The following is a 17807-nucleotide window of genomic DNA, read 5'->3' as shown; positions in this document are numbered from 1 at the left end:
CAGCCCAAGGAAATGACCTTCCATCAGCACACGGATAACATCTCGGAGGATGCTCAAGGTTGTTCCAAGGACCAGGATGGAAAACACAAAGGTACAGATAGGATCCACGAATTTATATTCTGGCTAGAAAAAGAAGAAAATAATCCATCAGTCCTCTCTTGGTTCAAGGGCCGAGTCCCTTTCTAGCATCTGCTTGGCATTTACTTCATCAGTGAGTGACAGCTGATGTCTACTAGCAGCATTCTTACCCCGGGGTAGAAGCGCCCATGGCCTTCCTATGGTTGGGCTCCGCCTCCTGTCACACTCAGTCAACCTTTACATCAGGTTGTAAAGAGTAGAAATCATAACCTCCTTAACTTCCTGTGGACAGCCAGCGGCTTCCAATTCTGTTTTAAGACTAATAATTCAACCACAGAGGAGATGGCTGCATAGGAACAGGAGGATCATTGCCTTCTTGTTAAATCAGGGGCTAGGCCACCTGAGGTCCATACGCAGCCTCCAACTTGTGACATTTCAGCAGCCAAAATCCACACTGCCAAAATCTGACAACAAAGTAACTACAGGTAGTCCTCAACTTACGCTCACAATTGAGCCCAACATTTTTGTGGTTAAGCAAGACAGTTAAGTCGATGTCGGCGCTGCTAACATCAGATGTTTTTGCATTGACAACAGATGGAGATGCAGCCATTTTCTTCCTTTTGCTTTTAGATTTAGATGATGCTAGGAGGGGGGGGATGTGCACGAGTCTAGCTAGACACAATAACACTGGACCTAGTGTGAGAACCAAGGTTATTGAAATAAGAGATGATAAGGAATTGGCGAGCTGGAGGGGAAGCCCCAGCTTCAAACTAATTGGGGAATGTGATTTATGACTGTTAACTGGAGGAGGGCATTGTGCTTCGTGCTCAGGGAAGGGGAACTCAAGTTTTTGGCTTTGATTATGTTAGCGCTGATGCTATGCTACTCAAATAAAGATTCTTTAAGGTAAACAGTGCCTCGAAGTTCTTTGAAGAGTTTCATCTGTCGGAACCAGTTTGTCCCATTTTATGACTTTTCTTGCCACAGTTGGTAAGTAAATCACTACAGTGGTCTACGGAGATTCTCAGTCATCCTGGTCACAGTTGTCTCAAAGATGCTTTCTCTGAAGGCCACTGGAGTTTGTTTTTTTCCCTTGAGGAAGACGTTTTGCTTCTCATCCAAGGAGCTTCATTCAGTCAAAACTGAAGACGGCCCCCAACCTTCGCTCCTTCCGGCGTGATCTAAAAACTTATCTATTCGAACAAGCCGGCCTGGCCTAATGGGTTTGGGTTTTAACATTATTTTAACTAACCTACTACATTGGGCACAATCATTTGCTAGTGATGACATACAAAGCCCTACATGGTGTGGGTCCAGCGTCAACATCCCTCCGTCCTGTGCGCTCCCACAGAGAGGGCCTCCTCAGGGTGCCACCGGTCAGAGAATGTCGGCTGGTGACCCCCAGGGGGAGAGCATTCTCGGTGGGTGCGCCAATCCTCTGGAACCGCTTACCAGCTGAAATCCGGATGGCCCCCGACCTCCGCTCCTTCTGGCGTGATCTAAAAACTTATCTATTCCAACAAGCCGGCCTGGCCTGATGGATTTGGGTTTTAAAATTTTCTCACTTTATTGCCTTATTGTATTCTTACTTTATTGCTCTGTACACCGCCCTGAGTCCTCCGGGAGAAGGGTGGTATATAAAACAAATAAATAAATAAAATAAAAATAAAATAAATAACTTTAAATCTTGTATCCTGTATTCTTATTTTTGTTGCCCTGTACACCGCCCTGAGTCCTTCGGGAGAAGGGCGGTATATAAATCAAATAAATCAAATAAATCAAATAAATAAATAAATAAATAAATAAGGGAACAAACAAAGTCCAGTGGCCTTTTGGAAAAAGCACCTTTGAGACAATCACTACAGTTTTAAGTGAGTAAGATGATTAACTGAATCTGGCTTCCCCATTGTCAGAAGGTCACAAAAGGTGTTTGATCAGATGACCATGGGGACGCTGCAATGGTTGTTAAGTGTGAAGAAACTGTCATAAGTCATTTTTTCAGTGCCTTTGTAACTTTGAACTGCCACTAAACAAATGGTTATAGGTTGAGGACTACCTGTAATATCCTACAGAGTACTGGTCTCAGCCCCTACTCCCTCAAATTAAGTTATGGGAGGGAGACATGAAGTGGGAAGTCCCTGGCAGTCTCAAAACTCTTTGATAATCCTACAGCAGGGGTCTTCAAACTTGGCCCTTTTATGACTTGTGGACTTCAACTCCCAGAATTCAACTCCCAGCGTGCCTGGCTGAGGAATTCTGGGAGTTGAAGTCCACAAGACATAAAAGGACCAAGTTGGAAGACCCGTCCTATAGGATGAAGGAATTTGACCTAACTAGCTTTATACATATTTCCATTTCTGGCTTTAAGCTTATGTCCCACTAATCAGGATTACAATGAAAGATCGATCCTGATAGTCCCATAAACTGTTGGGGACTATTCTATGATTGAGAGGGGAAAAAATAATCTCTCTGTTGGAATTCTTACCTTAAAGTAGATTATGATGGCGGCCACCAAGACTCCAATGCTTTGCACAAGATCTCCAACAACGTGGATAAATGCAGCTCGCACACTAGTATTTTGTGTCCCCTCCTTGTGACTGTGACCGTGACCATGATGGCTATGACCATGTCCTGATTGGTGTAGGATAATGCCCATCCTATAGAAAAATATTAATAAAGAGCCAGTTGTAAACAACACAGTAATTAAGAGGCTGGAACTGGACTAAGGAAATGTCAGCTTTTCAAGATTGACCAGACTAAGAAACTAATGCCATGTAGGCCAGTGCTACTTTTAGTATAGGTAGTCCTCAACTTATGACCACAAATAGCCCAAAATTTCTGTTGCTAAGCGAGACATTTGTTCAGTGAATTTGACCTCATTTTCTTGCCACAGTTGTTGAATGAATCACTGCAGCTGTTAATAACACGGTTGTTAAGTGAAACTGGCTTCCCCATTGACTTTGCTTGTCAGGTCGCAAAAGAGGATCACCTGATCCCGGCACACTGCAATCGTCATAAATACGAGACAGTTGCCAAGCGTCTAAATTTTGATCATGCAACCCTGGGGATGTTGCAATGGTTATAAGTGTGAAAAACAGCCATGTCACTTGTTTCAGCGCTGTTGTAACTTCAAACCGTCACTAAACAAACTGTTGTAAGTCAATTATAACAGGGTCCCCAACCCCCAGGCCATGGACCAGTACCGGGGCCGTGGCATGCCAGCAATCGGGTTGCACAAACAAGCAAAGATGCAGAGATGCAAGCAGAACACAAAACCATGCACCCTTCGGTCCGCCGAAAAACCTCTCCACAGAACTGGACCCTGGTGCCCAAAAAGTTGGGGACCTCTGAATTATAGTATTATAGTAAAGCTATAATTACAGAATTTTGCAAGTCTGATTGCAGTTTGCCCCTCCTTCCCTTTATCTTCCAGTATTAGGCATGTCTGAGAAGTTTACTCCCATTACATTCTTGGCTTGGCTCAGGGCCTTTTATCCGACTGTACTCTTAGTAGCACTTCTCTCCTCCCGTCTTCCAAGCCATCCCCTCTGTCCTCTACAAAAGATCCAGTCGAAGCTTCCAATCAATTCTGGAGCTTACTTTATCGCCCTCTCTCTGTGCAACACACCTCACCGAGATAAAATGAAGGGATGTTCCCCAGATATTTTATCTTGACCTTTCAGAGCAAGCAATGCAACAAATGGATTTTTTTTAAACAAGACAAGATAAAGGCCACACAGATTCCTAATTCTTCTTGCCAATAAGGCATTCCTCATCTCTTTCTATCCAAGAATTAAGGAGGACAATTCAGCCTGGTCCTGTTTTTTCCCACAGTACATCCACTTTCCACAACAAGAATCACAGGACTGGAGAAGATGCAAATTGGAAACAAAGGCACAAGCCACATGAAAGGCAGAGAAAACCCTGAGAAGTTGCTTCAGATCAGTGTTTATTAACCTCAGCAACTTAAGACATCTGGACTTCAGCTGGGGAATTCTGGGAACTGAAATCCACAAAACTCCCAAAGCGACCCCATGAGTTTGAAAGCTATCCGTGACTTAGGATACAGGTAGTACTTGACTTATGACAATTGAGCCCCAAATTTCTGTTGCTAAGTGAGACAGCTGTTGAGTCTTGCCCCTTTTTATCACCTTTCATGCCAATGTTCTTAAGTGAATTGCTGCAGATGTTAACATGTTTGTTAAGTGAATCTGGCTTCCCCATTCACTTTGCTTGTCAGAAGGTCGCAAAAGCTGATCAGATGACCCCAGAACACGGCAACCGTCATAAACATGAACCACTTGCCAAGCATCCACATTTTGATCATGTGACCCCGGGGATGCTGCAACAGTCATAAGTGTGAAAAATATTCATGTCACTTTTTCCAGTGTAACTTTGAATGGTCAGTAAACGAATTTAAGTCAAGGATTATCTGTATCTGTTATTCTTGGCATAAACAGAAGGGAAATGCAATCTCACTGGGAATCAAATAGACACCTACACACCAAGTTGTCTCTCCAAGAAGCTAACTGGGGACTGTCTGAGATGAAGAAACAAAACTGGAAAGAGTATCAGAGCATATGCTTTGATCCAGCTTGTCCCCTTATTTAGAAGAACTGCCAGATTGTTTGGCTTTTGGACTTAACAGTGGGAGGATTTGCTATTTTTATTGTTGGTATTCTTTTTTGTATCGGGCAACAAGCAAGCAACAAAAGAGTGGACAACCATTTGTCTGAAACGGTAGAGGGTTTTCTACTTAAGCACGAGGTTGGAGTAGACCTCCAAAGGTCCCTTTCAACTCTGTTAGTCTGTTAAATAAATAAATCAATAAATAGCACGGCTCTTTTGTGAAGGTTAGGGACAAACAACAGGCAGTCCTTATAGATAGACTATTTGCTTCGCAACAAAGTGAGTTGCAACAAGTCCTCGCATTTACAACTGTCTCAGGGTTCCCAAGGTTACATGATCATGATCCAGGCACTTAGCATCTGGCTAGTATGACGGTTGCAGCATCCCCAGGGTCATGTGATCGCCATTTGTCGCCTTCCCAGCTAGCAAAGTCAAAGGGGAAACCAGATTTGCTCTCTTACTGGGTGATTCATTTAATGACAGCGACAGATACTAAAAGTGGTCACAGTCACATGACTCCCTTTAACGACTACTTTCACTTAGCAACGGATGTTCCAGTTCCAATCGTGTCCTAAGTCCAGAATGATGATGATGTTATCCATTCAATCAAGTCCGACTCTTGGGTGATTCTATGAGCCAGGTCTCTCCATATCTTCGATCTTGCACTACTTGAGTTTTTCTATGCTCTGACTGGTGTCAGTTTTATATATAGATTTTATTAGTTTTTATAGGGTTAGGGATAAGGTGGGGTCAGAGTTAGGGTTTGGGCTAGGGTTGGGGTTGGAGTTTTTCCAAATAACATTTTCAATATTTAGCAAACATCGTAGTGTCTGGGTACATGTATTTAACTAACAGTAATAGATATGTCAGTTTTGATGGTGTCTGGCAATCGTGTCCTTTGGCCGCCTGGTTTCCTTTTACCACTAACTCTTCCAAACGTAATTGCTTTCTCCAGTGAATTTCCCCCGCATGACATGGCCAAAATAAGTGAGATGCAGTTTTGTGATTTTGCCTTCTAGTGACACGTCTGGCGTTATGAGCTCCAGTACTTGCTTGCTGGTCTCCTCTGCTGTCCAAGGAAGTCGAGAATTGCCTATAGAAATTATCTTAGCTCTGCAGTTCTGTCCAGGGTCAAAGGGTTTCCTGTTCACAAACGGCCAGCACCAGATGAAGACCCTACTGTGTGTGTGTGTGAGAGAGACAAAACTTTAATTCTTTGCCAGTTACTATAACTCAAGATTCTGTACCACAAAATACATTGTGGTTCATTTCAGTGGAGATTTTGGCTGAGGACGGGCAGAATACAATTGCAGAGATTGAGATCCAGGTTGGCAACACACAGAGGTGAAATTGTTCCAAGTTCCTTAACGGGCTTTTTCCCTTGTTTCCTTCCCCCTTTGTGGGGGAGTGCGCACACAGGCAGCTTGTTGTTGGTTCGAGAAAGTGCTGGCTTCTAAACAAAGCACTGGGTTACAGCCACCTATTCCTTTATTTTCTGTGGAACCCAAAAGCACTCTTGTAGATAACAGCAGTGTTAGGATGTGATGCTTCACTTTGCACGTCCAGTATCCTTCCAGCTTCTTCCCAAATAAGAGAGCTTTAAAACTGTCAGGAGCAGAAGAGAGTTTGACAGAGACCAAGGTTGGTCTCTAGGCCTGCGCTAAAGATGCCTATGACAGAGTTTCTGGCGAATGCTTTTACTCCCACTCAATTGTTTTAGCTGAAAGGAATCAGAAGCCTTTCAAATGCCAAGCAGATCAAAGAGAACCCCTACTTGGCCCATCTACAAAGAAGTTTCCATGTACAGATAGTCCTCGACTTAACAATTCATTTAGTGACCATTCAAAGTTACAACGGCACTGAAAAAAGTGAGTTAGGACCGTTTTTCACACTTACAACCGTTGCAGCACCCCTATGGTCATGTGATCACAATCCAGATGCTTGGCAACTGACTCATTTTTATGACCGTTGCAGTGTCCTGGGGTCACGTGATCACCTTTTGCGACCTTCTGACAAGCAAAGTCAATGGGGAAGCCGGATTCGCTTAACAACCCTGTTTCTAACTTAACTGGAGTGATTCATTTTAACAATTGTGGCAAGAAAGGTCGTAAAATGGGGCAAAACTCATTTAACAAATGTCTCACTTAGCAACAGACATGTTGGGCTCAATTGTAGTCATAAGTTGAGGACAAGCTGTATTGCCAGGATCAGGCTCCATCACTTGGTAAACTCTTGAGTTTTTCTTAAGGGTTTTGGGACGTTGTTCAAATACTTACATGATGTTTACAGCCACAGCACAGCCAGAAGTGATAAGCATGGCATCACCTTCTATCTCAAAATTATCAGAAATCAGTCTTTCCACTGCTAGATAAACTAGCACACCAGTTACTACCCAGATTGAAAGAACAGACAGCAGGGCTCCCAAAATCTCTGCAGCAAAAGTCAGAAAACGTTGGTTAGGCATTAAAGGTTGGAAAACTCCCAAGTTTGCACTGGCTGACTCACTCATCCAAGGTATCATTAATAAAGAGCACCTCTGTCAAATACTCATGAACGAAATGTTCTTTCAACAAATCAGCTCATTCTGCCATTAAAGGAAAGAGCAATTGATTCATTTCAGCCTAGCTGTATCTGTGATCTTGGTTTGGTTTAGCTTATATGCAGTTAACTGTGGTACAATGATCAAACCACAATTCAGTTTTCACATGAAGCCAAAGCTTAACAAATGATATTAATAACATATATAGGACAGCTTTGAATTTTCAACTACCATGTTTTTACCATGTTTTTCTTTTTTTTATACTTTCATAATTTTTTATAGTATAAACTGGCAAGAGTTGAGGAAGGAAGGAAGGAAGGAAGGAAGGAAGGAAGGAAGGAAGGAAGGAAGGAAGGAAGGAAGGAAGGAAGGAAGGAAGGAAGGGTTCAACTCTGCATCAACTGAGAGTTGTCTTAAAGGGACAAATTAAAGTATCAGATGACAAGTTTCGTGCACATCCTTGCACACAAATTCTGAGATTTGAAGGCATCTTTATTTCAGCCAATGCCTACAGTATGAGCACTGGTCTCTTAGGGAAGGCTAAGGAACCAATGGACAGGTGGTACTAAGGACCAGTGACCAATTGTGCTGCAAAGCATGCCTGTCAAGGAAATTCTGGGAATTGAAGTACACACATCTTATAGTTGCCAAGATTGGGAACTTCTGCACAAAGTACTTGCATAGTGTGTTTATGTATTTGTAATTAAACTACCGTATATAGGAACAACCTCGGGGAACTGGTTGGATCCCTGGGGACAGGTCAGCTAAAGGAAGTTCCTGAGCAAGAAAAAAGCAAGGAATTAAACCCAAGTCATTGCTACTGTCACTAAGGACCAATGACCCATTTTATGTTGCAGTTCAGCCACTAAGTACCTACAAATTGTGTGTGTGTGATTGAAATATAGGCAAAAACAGAAGGAACTGGCTGGATCACTGGGGACAGATCAACTCCAGGCCAGGAACTGAAGACCAGGAAGTAAAGACAAGGGTAAGAGGAAGTCAAAGAACTCAAAACAAAGTCTGTGTCTGTATTGAGAAGTCAACAGAAAATGTTGCCAATATGCCAGCACAGCAAGCTGAGCAGGTGGAGAGAGAAAAGGTATGGGTTTTGTTCGCACAACACATTAACCCTATTTTTGCACAGAACCCTCAACCAGCCAACTCTCCCAAGTTCATCAACCCCACTAAATTTACAAGGCAACTAAGCGAGCTGAAAGGTTAGCCTGCAGGAACAGGTAGCTACTGCAATTAAGTGTGTGCCTCATGAATGAACAGAGAGGAATAACGTAGGTGGGAAGCCACAATTAGGAAACAGAGAAAACATCTTCAAAAACCTGCATTCCTTTCCATTAAGGAAAAAAAACAACAACAACTTTGGCCCAATTGGGTTCTGCAAGTGGAAGTTGGTGGAAAATTTCCTCAAAATGGGGAATGGAATTATAAATGCAGGCAATCCTCGACTTACAGCCATTTGTTTAGTGACAATTCAAAGTTACCACGGCAGTAAAAAAAAGGTGTTTTATGACCTTTTTTCCTCACATTAACAAGTGTTGCAATATCCCCACGGTCACTGATCAAAATTCCGACACTTGTCAACGGGCATGTGTTTACGAGAGTTGCGCTGTCCCAGGGTTGTGCGATCACATTTGTAACCTTCCCAACTGGCTTCCAGAAAGCAAAGTTAAAGGGGGAAGCCAGATTTATTTAATGACTGCGTGACTCACTTAATAACTGCAGAGATTCATTTAACAACTGTGGCAAGAAAGATCATAAAATGGGGCAAAACTCACTTAACCGTCTTTAACGGAAAATTTAACAATGGAAAATTTGAGCTCATTTTTCACATGGTAGCAATTCTATAAAATCGTATTTCGCCCTTAAGCAGATGTGCTGGTTCATAGAGTGCACCATGAATGCTTTTTATGGTCCAGATTACCTGCTCTGTACCATCCAAAATTCATCGTTTTAGTAGGCTGTCGAGATGCCATCCAGAGAGAGAAAAGGCTGATCATCATGCTAGCAAAATCAGTCAATAGGTGGGCCGCATCTGTCATAATGGCCAGGCTGTGTGCAAAATATCCTCCTAGAGAGAATAAAAAAAGAGTTATGGGCTGTGCCCTGATTCTTCTGCCTGGTTAAGAGTTTGCCTAGCTTTCTCCCTGCCATGCTAGATTTCTACATGTCTGAAGCATTTCAAGACAGCAGCGTGCTTACTCAATGCATTCATAGCAGACATGATCCCAAGAATGTCTGTTAGATCCTCTAGGTCATAGGTGGGGAATGATGGTCCCTTTAGGACTGGTGGATTTCAGCTCCCAGAATTCCTGAGCCAGCCATTTTGGGAGTTTAAGTCCACAAGTCATAAAAGGGCCATCGTTCCCCACCCTTGCACTAAATTAACCAGGCCAGAAATTCAATTCCACAGGAAGGCTAAAACTACTTTTATTGAGATCGGGTGTAGTAGCAATAGCATTTAAGGTTATATATGCCCCATAGTGCTTTACAGCAGGGGTCCCCAACTCCCAGTCTATGGACTGGTACTGGGCCACAGCATGCCAGCAACCGGTCCACACAAACAAGCAAAGCTCCATTGTGGAATGCAGGCAGTGCACAAAACCATGCACTCTCTGGTCTGTGGAAAAACCTCTCTCTACGTAACCGGTCCCTAGTGCCCGAATGGTTGGGGACCTCTGCTTTACAGAAGTCTCTGGGCAGTTTACAATGTAGTCATTACTTGCATATTGCCCCCAACAATTTGAGTCCTTATTTTATCAACCTTGGAAGGGTGGAAGGCTGAGTCAACCTTGAGCCGGTCAGGATCGAACTCCAGACTGTGGGCAGAGTTTGCCTGCAATCCTGCACTTAACCACTGCACCACCAGGGCTAATCTCAGAATCTTGCAAACATGATTGTGCTGCTAAATCCTCCCCCATCCAATTCTCCAATGAATTAGAAGGGTGTCAACCACTTCAGAGCATCATCTTGTTTCCCAGGATTGAAAAAACATTTCAGCCCCTTTTCTCCAGGTTTTTGCAGACGTTCACGAAGGTCATCACCAACAATATGTACCCCCTTTGCCCTAAATGCCACTGGATCACTCCAATCACCAGCTCTCCTCCAAGAGCGGCCAACAAGGACCCTGCAGAGCTTTCACAATGTTAGCCGCCTACCTGCAACTTCCCCCGTCATGAAGACCAAGCAGATGGCGGAGGCAAGATAAAGCTTCCGACGAGCCCGTTTTTGCTCAGCGTTGTTGCCATTACTGGAGGCCCAGCTGGAGTGACAGTGCAGGTTTCCTTTGAGGTCCAATTCAAGAGAAGAGAGGCCAGGTACGAAGCCAACCACTGAACCATGGAAGTCCTTTTCTGAGACTCCTAAATAGGATCTGCATTGGAAAGAACACAATTTTAAGAAGAGATTCTCTCCACTCCCGAAGCATTATTGTATGCACCCGCTGGGCTTGTCGACCAGAAGGGTGGCAGTTTGAGACCCAAGGACTGCATGACAGGGTGAGCTCTTCTTCCTTCAGCTCCTGCCTATCTAGCAATTCAAAAGCACACAAATGCAAGTAGATAAATAGCTAGCCCTTTGGTGAGCAGGTAACAGCATTCCATGTACCTCAGCATGACCACAGAAGCATCTTCGGACAATGCTGGCTCCCTCGGCTAAGAAACAGAGATGAACACCACGCACTAGACTTGGACACAATTGGACAGGGGAAATGTTTACCTTTACATACTTACAAGCTTTGCCTATTAGCCTCCCTTACTCAACTGTACCTGCATTAAGTATCCTATTATCCGGCCAAAGCTGAAACACGCGACAGTGAGATCAAACTGAATCTAATCCTCTGCTTACATCTAATACTGTAAACAGAATCTTGCCAAACTAAAGCTATCATTTTCTAAGCTAGATATACTCTGAGAGATTCAAGGATCTGGTTATCCTGAACCTCTTCCCTGCCTCCTCCTCCTTTCCAGCTTGCGACTACACCAGGGGAAATGACCAGCAAGCATGCTTACACATGCATTCTCATTTGCACATGCAGTGGGTGAGCAAGCGCATTCTATTTAAGTGAGCAGCAGGCACACGTGCACAACGCTCATGCAAATGAAGCTGTATGCACATGCGGCTGCTTGCGCAGAACCATCCCCTGCTCCCCCCACCACCAGCAGCCATAAAGCCAGAAACACTGGGGAACTCCGGACTACCCAGTTGCCTGATCTGGGTCTCTATTTGGGAAAGTTCTGAGCTGGCATGATCCTTCCTCTCTGCTACTGCCGGTGCACACTCCATCACACCTACTGAACTTCCCTAGTTGGGAATTCTGGAATTAAAGTGCTGCACATCTGGAGAGCTCCACGTTCAGGAACCTGCTACATGGGTTAACTGTTTGATGAATGTTTAGGATTGACACCAATGGTTTAATGACTTAAAAGTGCTGTGTGAACCCAACTAATATGCTCACCAAACATCAAATCATATTATGACTTTCTGTGAACCAATTGACTTATCTTTTCCTTATATGTACCTTTCAACTTTGGGCACAACATAATGAACAAAAAACAGAAAGCAACAAAGAAAAGTGCCTTCTGGCAGTTTGGAAACTGAGGTTGCCCCAAATTATGTTTGCCTTGTTTGCAGCTGCATCCTATTTCTTGCTTTGGTATAGGTTCTTATCTGCTTACACCACTGTTTCTCTGCTTTCACACATATGGACTTCAACTCCCAGAATTCTCCAGCCAACATGGGAGTCCACACATCTTAAAGCTGCCAAGCTTGAGAAACATTGGGTTTTGAAGATCTGCCTTGGGTACCAGTTGCAGTATGGGGCAACAGTGAAAACACTTGCAACCCTTTCATTCTGTGCGCTCATTTTGCCGAAGTACATGTTTGACTCTTGATGAAAAATCGTTGTTTGGATCCACCAGAGCTTTTTATATTTTGCCATCATCGCTCACCATGGCTATATAATTCACCAGTTGCAAATTCTGAGGGTGAAGTTTGAAGCCAGATTCACTTAACCATCTGGTTATTAACTTAACAACTGCAACGATTCACTTAACCATTGCAAGAAAAGTTGTAAAATGGGGCTAAACTCACTTAACAAAGGTCTCACTTTGCAACATAAATTTTGGGTTCAATTGTGGTCGTAAGTCAAGGACTACTTGTATTAATAACACAGACACACACATATAAACACAAAATCACCATCAGTCAATTGCAAAAGGCAGCTTTCCTTGGAACAGCTTACATCCTATGACAATACCTTTAACATCATCAAACATCTGCCCATCCCAGTAGGTGGATAAAAATGCCAGATCCAAACATCTGGCTGTGTGGCAAACCATAATAATACAGAAGAGGGCAGTCTTCCTTTTTTCTGATTAAAGTTTTTTTTCTGATTAAAGTTTTATTTTTTATTTTATTTATGGATTTATTAAGTATATATGCCATCCATCTCACTGTTAAGTGACTCTTTTAGGAGTTAGGATCTGTTAGGGAAAGGTAAAGGTAAAGGTTCCCCCTGCACATGTGTGCTAGTCGTTTCTGACTCTAGGGGCCGGTGCTCATCTCCGTTTCAAAGCTGAAGAGCCAGCGCTTGTCCAAGGACAGCTCCGTGGTCATGTGGCCGGCATGACTGGACGCCAAAGGCGCACGGAACGCTGTTATCTTCCCACCGTAGTGGTCCCTATTTTTCTACTTGCATTTTTACGTGCTTTCCAACTGCTAGGTTGGCACAAGCTGGGACAAGTAACAGGTGCTCATCTGCTACGCGGCACTCGGGATTCGATCTGTTAGGATCTAATAAACAAATGGTATAAATCTAATAAATATCATAGCCCAAAACATTCTAGCCCTCTCTGCCCTTTGAAACTTCATTAGTGCCACTTTCCAAATTCAAGGGGTTTTACACTAGGTTGCTTCCACAAAGAGACAAGGAATACAGTAGTCTAAATGTTGCAGCAACTAGCAACTTAGCATCTCCAACTGCGGTAGCTTCCCCCTTCAAGTCATGTTAGCTGCAAGATCCCACTTCTTTTAAGTAGCCCCGCACAACTGGCAGCTCTGGTCCGGTGCCACGCTCAGGGATGAGCATATTAAAATGAGAATCCACAGCTTTGCACTACTAACCCCTTGCTGAAAACCAGAGATTTCCCTCCCCCCCCCCAATGTAAACATCTTTCCGAATGCACTCGAAGGACCTCAAAGTTGTTTGCAAGAGACAATGACTTTCTCACACACACCTGGGAAGGCCTGCAGGAATCTGGCGCCATCTTTTTTTTTTCTTTTGGGGGAATAAGGCTTGTGGCTGCCTTGCTCTTAGCAAATACAAAGCGGGCAGAAATTCAACAGGTGAAGCCCTCCCAAAGAGTTGCTTCATACTGAAGAACACACCCGTCCCTGAACAGCGGGGGGGTGGGGGGGTGGGGGGTGGCAATAAGAGAAAACAGCCCTTTAATATTTTTTTTTGCCAACACTGGTTTTTTTTTTTAAAAAAGTGGGGGACGAGCGAGATAGTTGAACGCCTTTATGAGAACATAAAGTTAAAATGGAACAACTCCAAAGGGGGACCTGCTTATTCCTACCTCTTTGCAACTTTTTTTTTTTTTAAAAAAATCAGCTTTGGCAGAGGAGATTTGCATCGTCGTCGGGGAAGGAAGAAAAGAAGAAGGAAAAAAGAGAAGGAAGGAAGGAAGGAAGGAAGGAAGGAAGGAGGGAGGGAAGGAAGGAAGGAAGGAAGGAGGGAGGGAGGGAGGGAAGGAAGGAAGGAAGGAAGGAAGGAAGGCGAGTAGAACCTTTCCCGGACTCACCTGCTTTCCACCCCGGTGAGTAGGTGGTTCTTTTCCACCCCGCCGCGACTGCGCTCCATCCTTCGCCAACAGGTGCGGATCTTCCCCCCCCCCTCCTCCTCCACTTTTGCCCGTCTCTTCCCTCTCTGGAAAGGCGCGCGTAGCCAGCAGCTCCGCCGCTTCTTATCTCGGCTAGGCGAGCAGCAGTCCGGGTGGAAAACGTCGCGGATTCGTGCGCAAAGGCCCCGCGAGGGGGGAGAAGCGGGCGCTGCGCTGCGCTCCGCCCGCAAAGTTTGCCCAAGTGTGGATGTGTGTCTGGGGAGGGGGGGAAAGCCGGTCCGCCCGCCCACCCCTCTTCTTCCCCGCCCCTCGGCCCCAGAAGAGGGCGAATGGAAGCAGACCCCGCCGTAGAGCCCCAAACCCGGGGGACACGTTCTTCTGAACGCAGCACGGAGGGGGCCCTGCGGGTCAGCCGCTCCGTCTCGGGTGCGAGTTAGACGGAGCTGGCGCGGTTAGCTGCGCCGACGTCCGAATGGGTGGTAGAGCAGGGAGTTGGGCGACGCCAGCCCGGGATGTCGGGCCGTGCGGCTCTGCGGTTAGGGGCAGCCGGTAAACCGTGGTTTAAAGAAAACCCTTGTTCGGGCGAGGTTTACATTAAAAGTGGCTTCGGTGCTTCTTGTTGCTTATAGGGCGGGCCGCCTAGCCGCGGGTGGTGAATCCTGGCGGCGCAATTTCTCTTCGCTTTGGGCCGAGACCCGCTTAAGAACTACAGGGGAGCCCCAGGTTGGCTTTTAAAAATGAAGTTCGACTCCCTTCCAAAACTCCGCCGCGGCCACCAACGCGACGGGGTCGGACATCCTTTATTTATTTTATTTTATTTTAATTCCATTTATATCCCGCCCTTCTCCGAAGACTCAGGGCGGCTTACAAGCTTAGCAGTAGCCTTCATTCTATGTATATGCCTGCTTATTAGGGCTTTCACACACCCCCCCCAAGCGGCATTATTACAAAGTCAGCTTAATTGCCCCCAACAATCTGGGTCCTCATTTTACCTACCTCGGAAGGATGGAAGGCTGAGTCAACCTTGAGCCTGGTGGGATGCGAACCTGCACTAATTGCAGGCAGCTGGTGTTACTTAAGGAGGCATTAGCCCACTGCTCCACCAAGGCTCACACACACACACACACACACCTGCTTTTTTAAAAAAAATTGCGCAAAAATACAAGCAACCCGTTTGCCAGGCGTCTTCGCCTCCCCACCCTTAACTGATTTCTCCCTTCCTAAGAAGTCGCCGTGGGTGACCTGTTTGCTTCACATCTCGGGTCTTTTGCAACCCGAATGTTGTGGTTTCTGTGACAAGGTTTGCGGCCTGATCTAATACGGGGCTCCAATACAGCCAATCCTGGTTGGTGCAGGAAAGGATGGTTTATCCAACATCCACCCACCCCGATTAGTCGGATATCTGCACCTAATCAAAAGGCAAGAAAATGTTGCGACTGACAATCTCCAGCTCCTCTGTGTGGAAGGGCAGCCTACCCCAAAGCGTATGCTGGTGGGGGCTGATGGAAACTGTAGTCAAAAACATCTGCACGGTGTATATTTGAATAGTTTGCCGGATGAAGTGAACAGGGTTCTTAAGACTGAGCTCAGCCACATGACCCTCCTGGCTGGTTAAGGTGGTTTGTTTTGTGTGTGTGGTGTGAATTGAGTTCTAGTTGTGGTAAACAATGAAGAATAAGCCTCGGAAGTATCTTGATTAGTCCTCTCCTCAAAAAGCCATTGCTGTACCCCACTATGCTGCTCAATTTTAATCCAGTATCAAACCTCTTTTGGGTGATTGCAGTTGCATCTGTTCCTCAATCAAAGATCTCTGCACTTGATCACACATGCCCTAGTCACCTCCCAGTTGGACTACTGTAATGCACTCTACATGGGGCACCCTTGAAGAGTATCTGGAAATTTCAGCTGAACACAGTGGCACAAGCAGTTACATATGTTTCTAGAACAGCACATTGAACAGAACAGAATAACAAGAGTTGAAAGGGACCTTGCAGGTCATCTAGTCCAACCCCCCCACCCAAGCAGGAGACCCCTTACACCAAGGGTGTCAAACTTGCCGCGTCACATCCCACGACATATCACGACTTCCCCTTGCTGGAGCTGGGCTGGGCGCAGCTTACGTGTGACGCATCCGGCTTGAAAGCCAGCATTGCGTTAGTTACCTGTCTGTTTCTGGATCCAATTCAAGGTTTTAAAGCCCTAGATCAGTGGTCTTCATACTTGGCCCTTTTATGACTTGTGGACTTCAACTCTCAGCCAGTGTGCCTGGCTGAGGAATTCTGAGAGTTGAAGCCCACAAGTCATAAAAGGGCCAAGTTTGAAGACCCCTGCCCTGGATGGCCTGGCGCTGGGTTATTTAAGGGACCTGATTTCATTTGCCCATCTCATCATATGCAGCAGAAAAGGTCCCATCTGCTCCCTAGCTGTTCCTGGTGGGTGCTAAGCAGTACGCCTTTATGGAATGTCCTGTTCAGCCTGAAATGAGGCTGGTTCAATCCCTGTTGATTTTCTGGAAGTGCCTCAAAACCTGTTATGCCATCAGGCTTGCCAGCTGACATGGTGAGTTGGCTCCATTGTTACCAACATCTGCTCTCACCCTAATATATGTTCTGTCTTAACCTTCGGTTTTCTAAAAGTTTTTAGTACCAACAGTTTTTCATATATTAATCGGTTTTATGCTTGTTGTGACACTTGTTTGGGAGATGGGCGGTTATATAAATTGGACAAATAGTTTGGTGAAATGAAAATTATAGTACAATGCAAAACCTAGAGATTACTTTGAGCTGATTTGGTGCTTCCTCCTATTTAAGTGCTTATTGTATTTGTTATCCATTAAGCATGCAGAAGCCACCTGTACATTGAACTAGCCCATCATATTGTAGTTAGGCAGTTTATGACTTCATTTGCTGTGCAAATGCAGAAAAGGGATTTAATTGTGTCAAGGCAGGAAGGACAAAGTATCTCATATATAGTCCTCGAGTTACGACTTCAGCTGAGCCCCACATTTACATTGCTAAGAGAGACATTTGCCAAGTGAACTTTGCCCCATTTTACGACCTTTCTTACCACAATTGTTAAGTGAATCATTGCAGTTGTTAAGTGAATCTGGCTTCCCCATTGACTGCAAAAGCTGATCAAGTACTAACTCTGGGACACTGCAACTGTGATGACTATGAACCAGTTGCCAAGCATCTGAATTTTGATCATGTGACCACAGAGATGCTGCAATGGCCATAAGTGTGAAAAATGTTCATAAGTTGCTTCTTCAGTGTCATCGTAACTTTGAATGCTCACCAAATGAACTGTTGTAAGTTGAGGACTACGTGTTATTCTTGACTGCTCAATCAGGAATGTTGTAGGAGCAGATGGACTTCTACAGCGGGGCTTGCACATCACAGCAAATCATGGTTTACTGGGTAAATCAGAAATATTTACTGTCGAGGCATACAATATACTGTCTAGAAATCATGCTTTACAGACCAAAATGTCTACATTTCTACAAAGACCACTATTAGGCCTAGTGCAGGGTTTTATGACTCGCAGACTTCAACTCCCAGAATTCCTGAGCCACCTGGGCAAATGAGTCATAAAAGAGACAAGGTTGCCTACCCCTGGCTTAGTGTGATGACTCAACCTCCAAGAAAACAAAACTGGAGCTTGAAGAATGACGGGGCATTGAAAACCTTACAGTGCCTGCGAGAAAAGAC

The 17807-nt window shown here is 44.8% G+C and overlaps 1 protein-coding gene across 3 annotated transcripts in view; it reads right to left on the bottom strand.

The window, feature by feature from the left end:
* The window catches only part of SLC30A2 (solute carrier family 30 member 2), a 57497-nt gene extending 43181 nt beyond the window's left edge, over positions 1-14316 (bottom strand). For 2 of the 3 annotated variants that reach the window (XM_081334993.1, XM_081334994.1), the window contains exons 1-6: positions 14062-14316; positions 10417-10631; positions 9183-9329; positions 6984-7137; positions 2564-2735; positions 18-123 (exon numbers count right to left, since the gene is read on the bottom strand). In XM_081334993.1, the coding sequence (XP_081191119.1) occupies positions 18-123; positions 2564-2735; positions 6984-7137; positions 9183-9329; positions 10417-10631; positions 14062-14120 (853 nt within the window). In that variant the 5' untranslated portion in view covers positions 14121-14316. The remainder of the gene's footprint in view (positions 1-17; positions 124-2563; positions 2736-6983; positions 7138-9182; positions 9330-10416; positions 10632-14061) is intronic. The other variant, XM_081334992.1, reaches the window with a different exon arrangement.
* Positions 14317-17807: the final 3491 nt, after the last annotated feature.

Source organism: Vipera berus, assembly GCF_964194415.1.
Source record: "Vipera berus genome assembly, chromosome: 9".
In the NCBI taxonomy this organism is placed as follows: domain Eukaryota; kingdom Metazoa; phylum Chordata; class Lepidosauria; order Squamata; family Viperidae; genus Vipera; species Vipera berus.
This window is presented reverse-complemented; position numbering and strand designations above follow the sequence as displayed.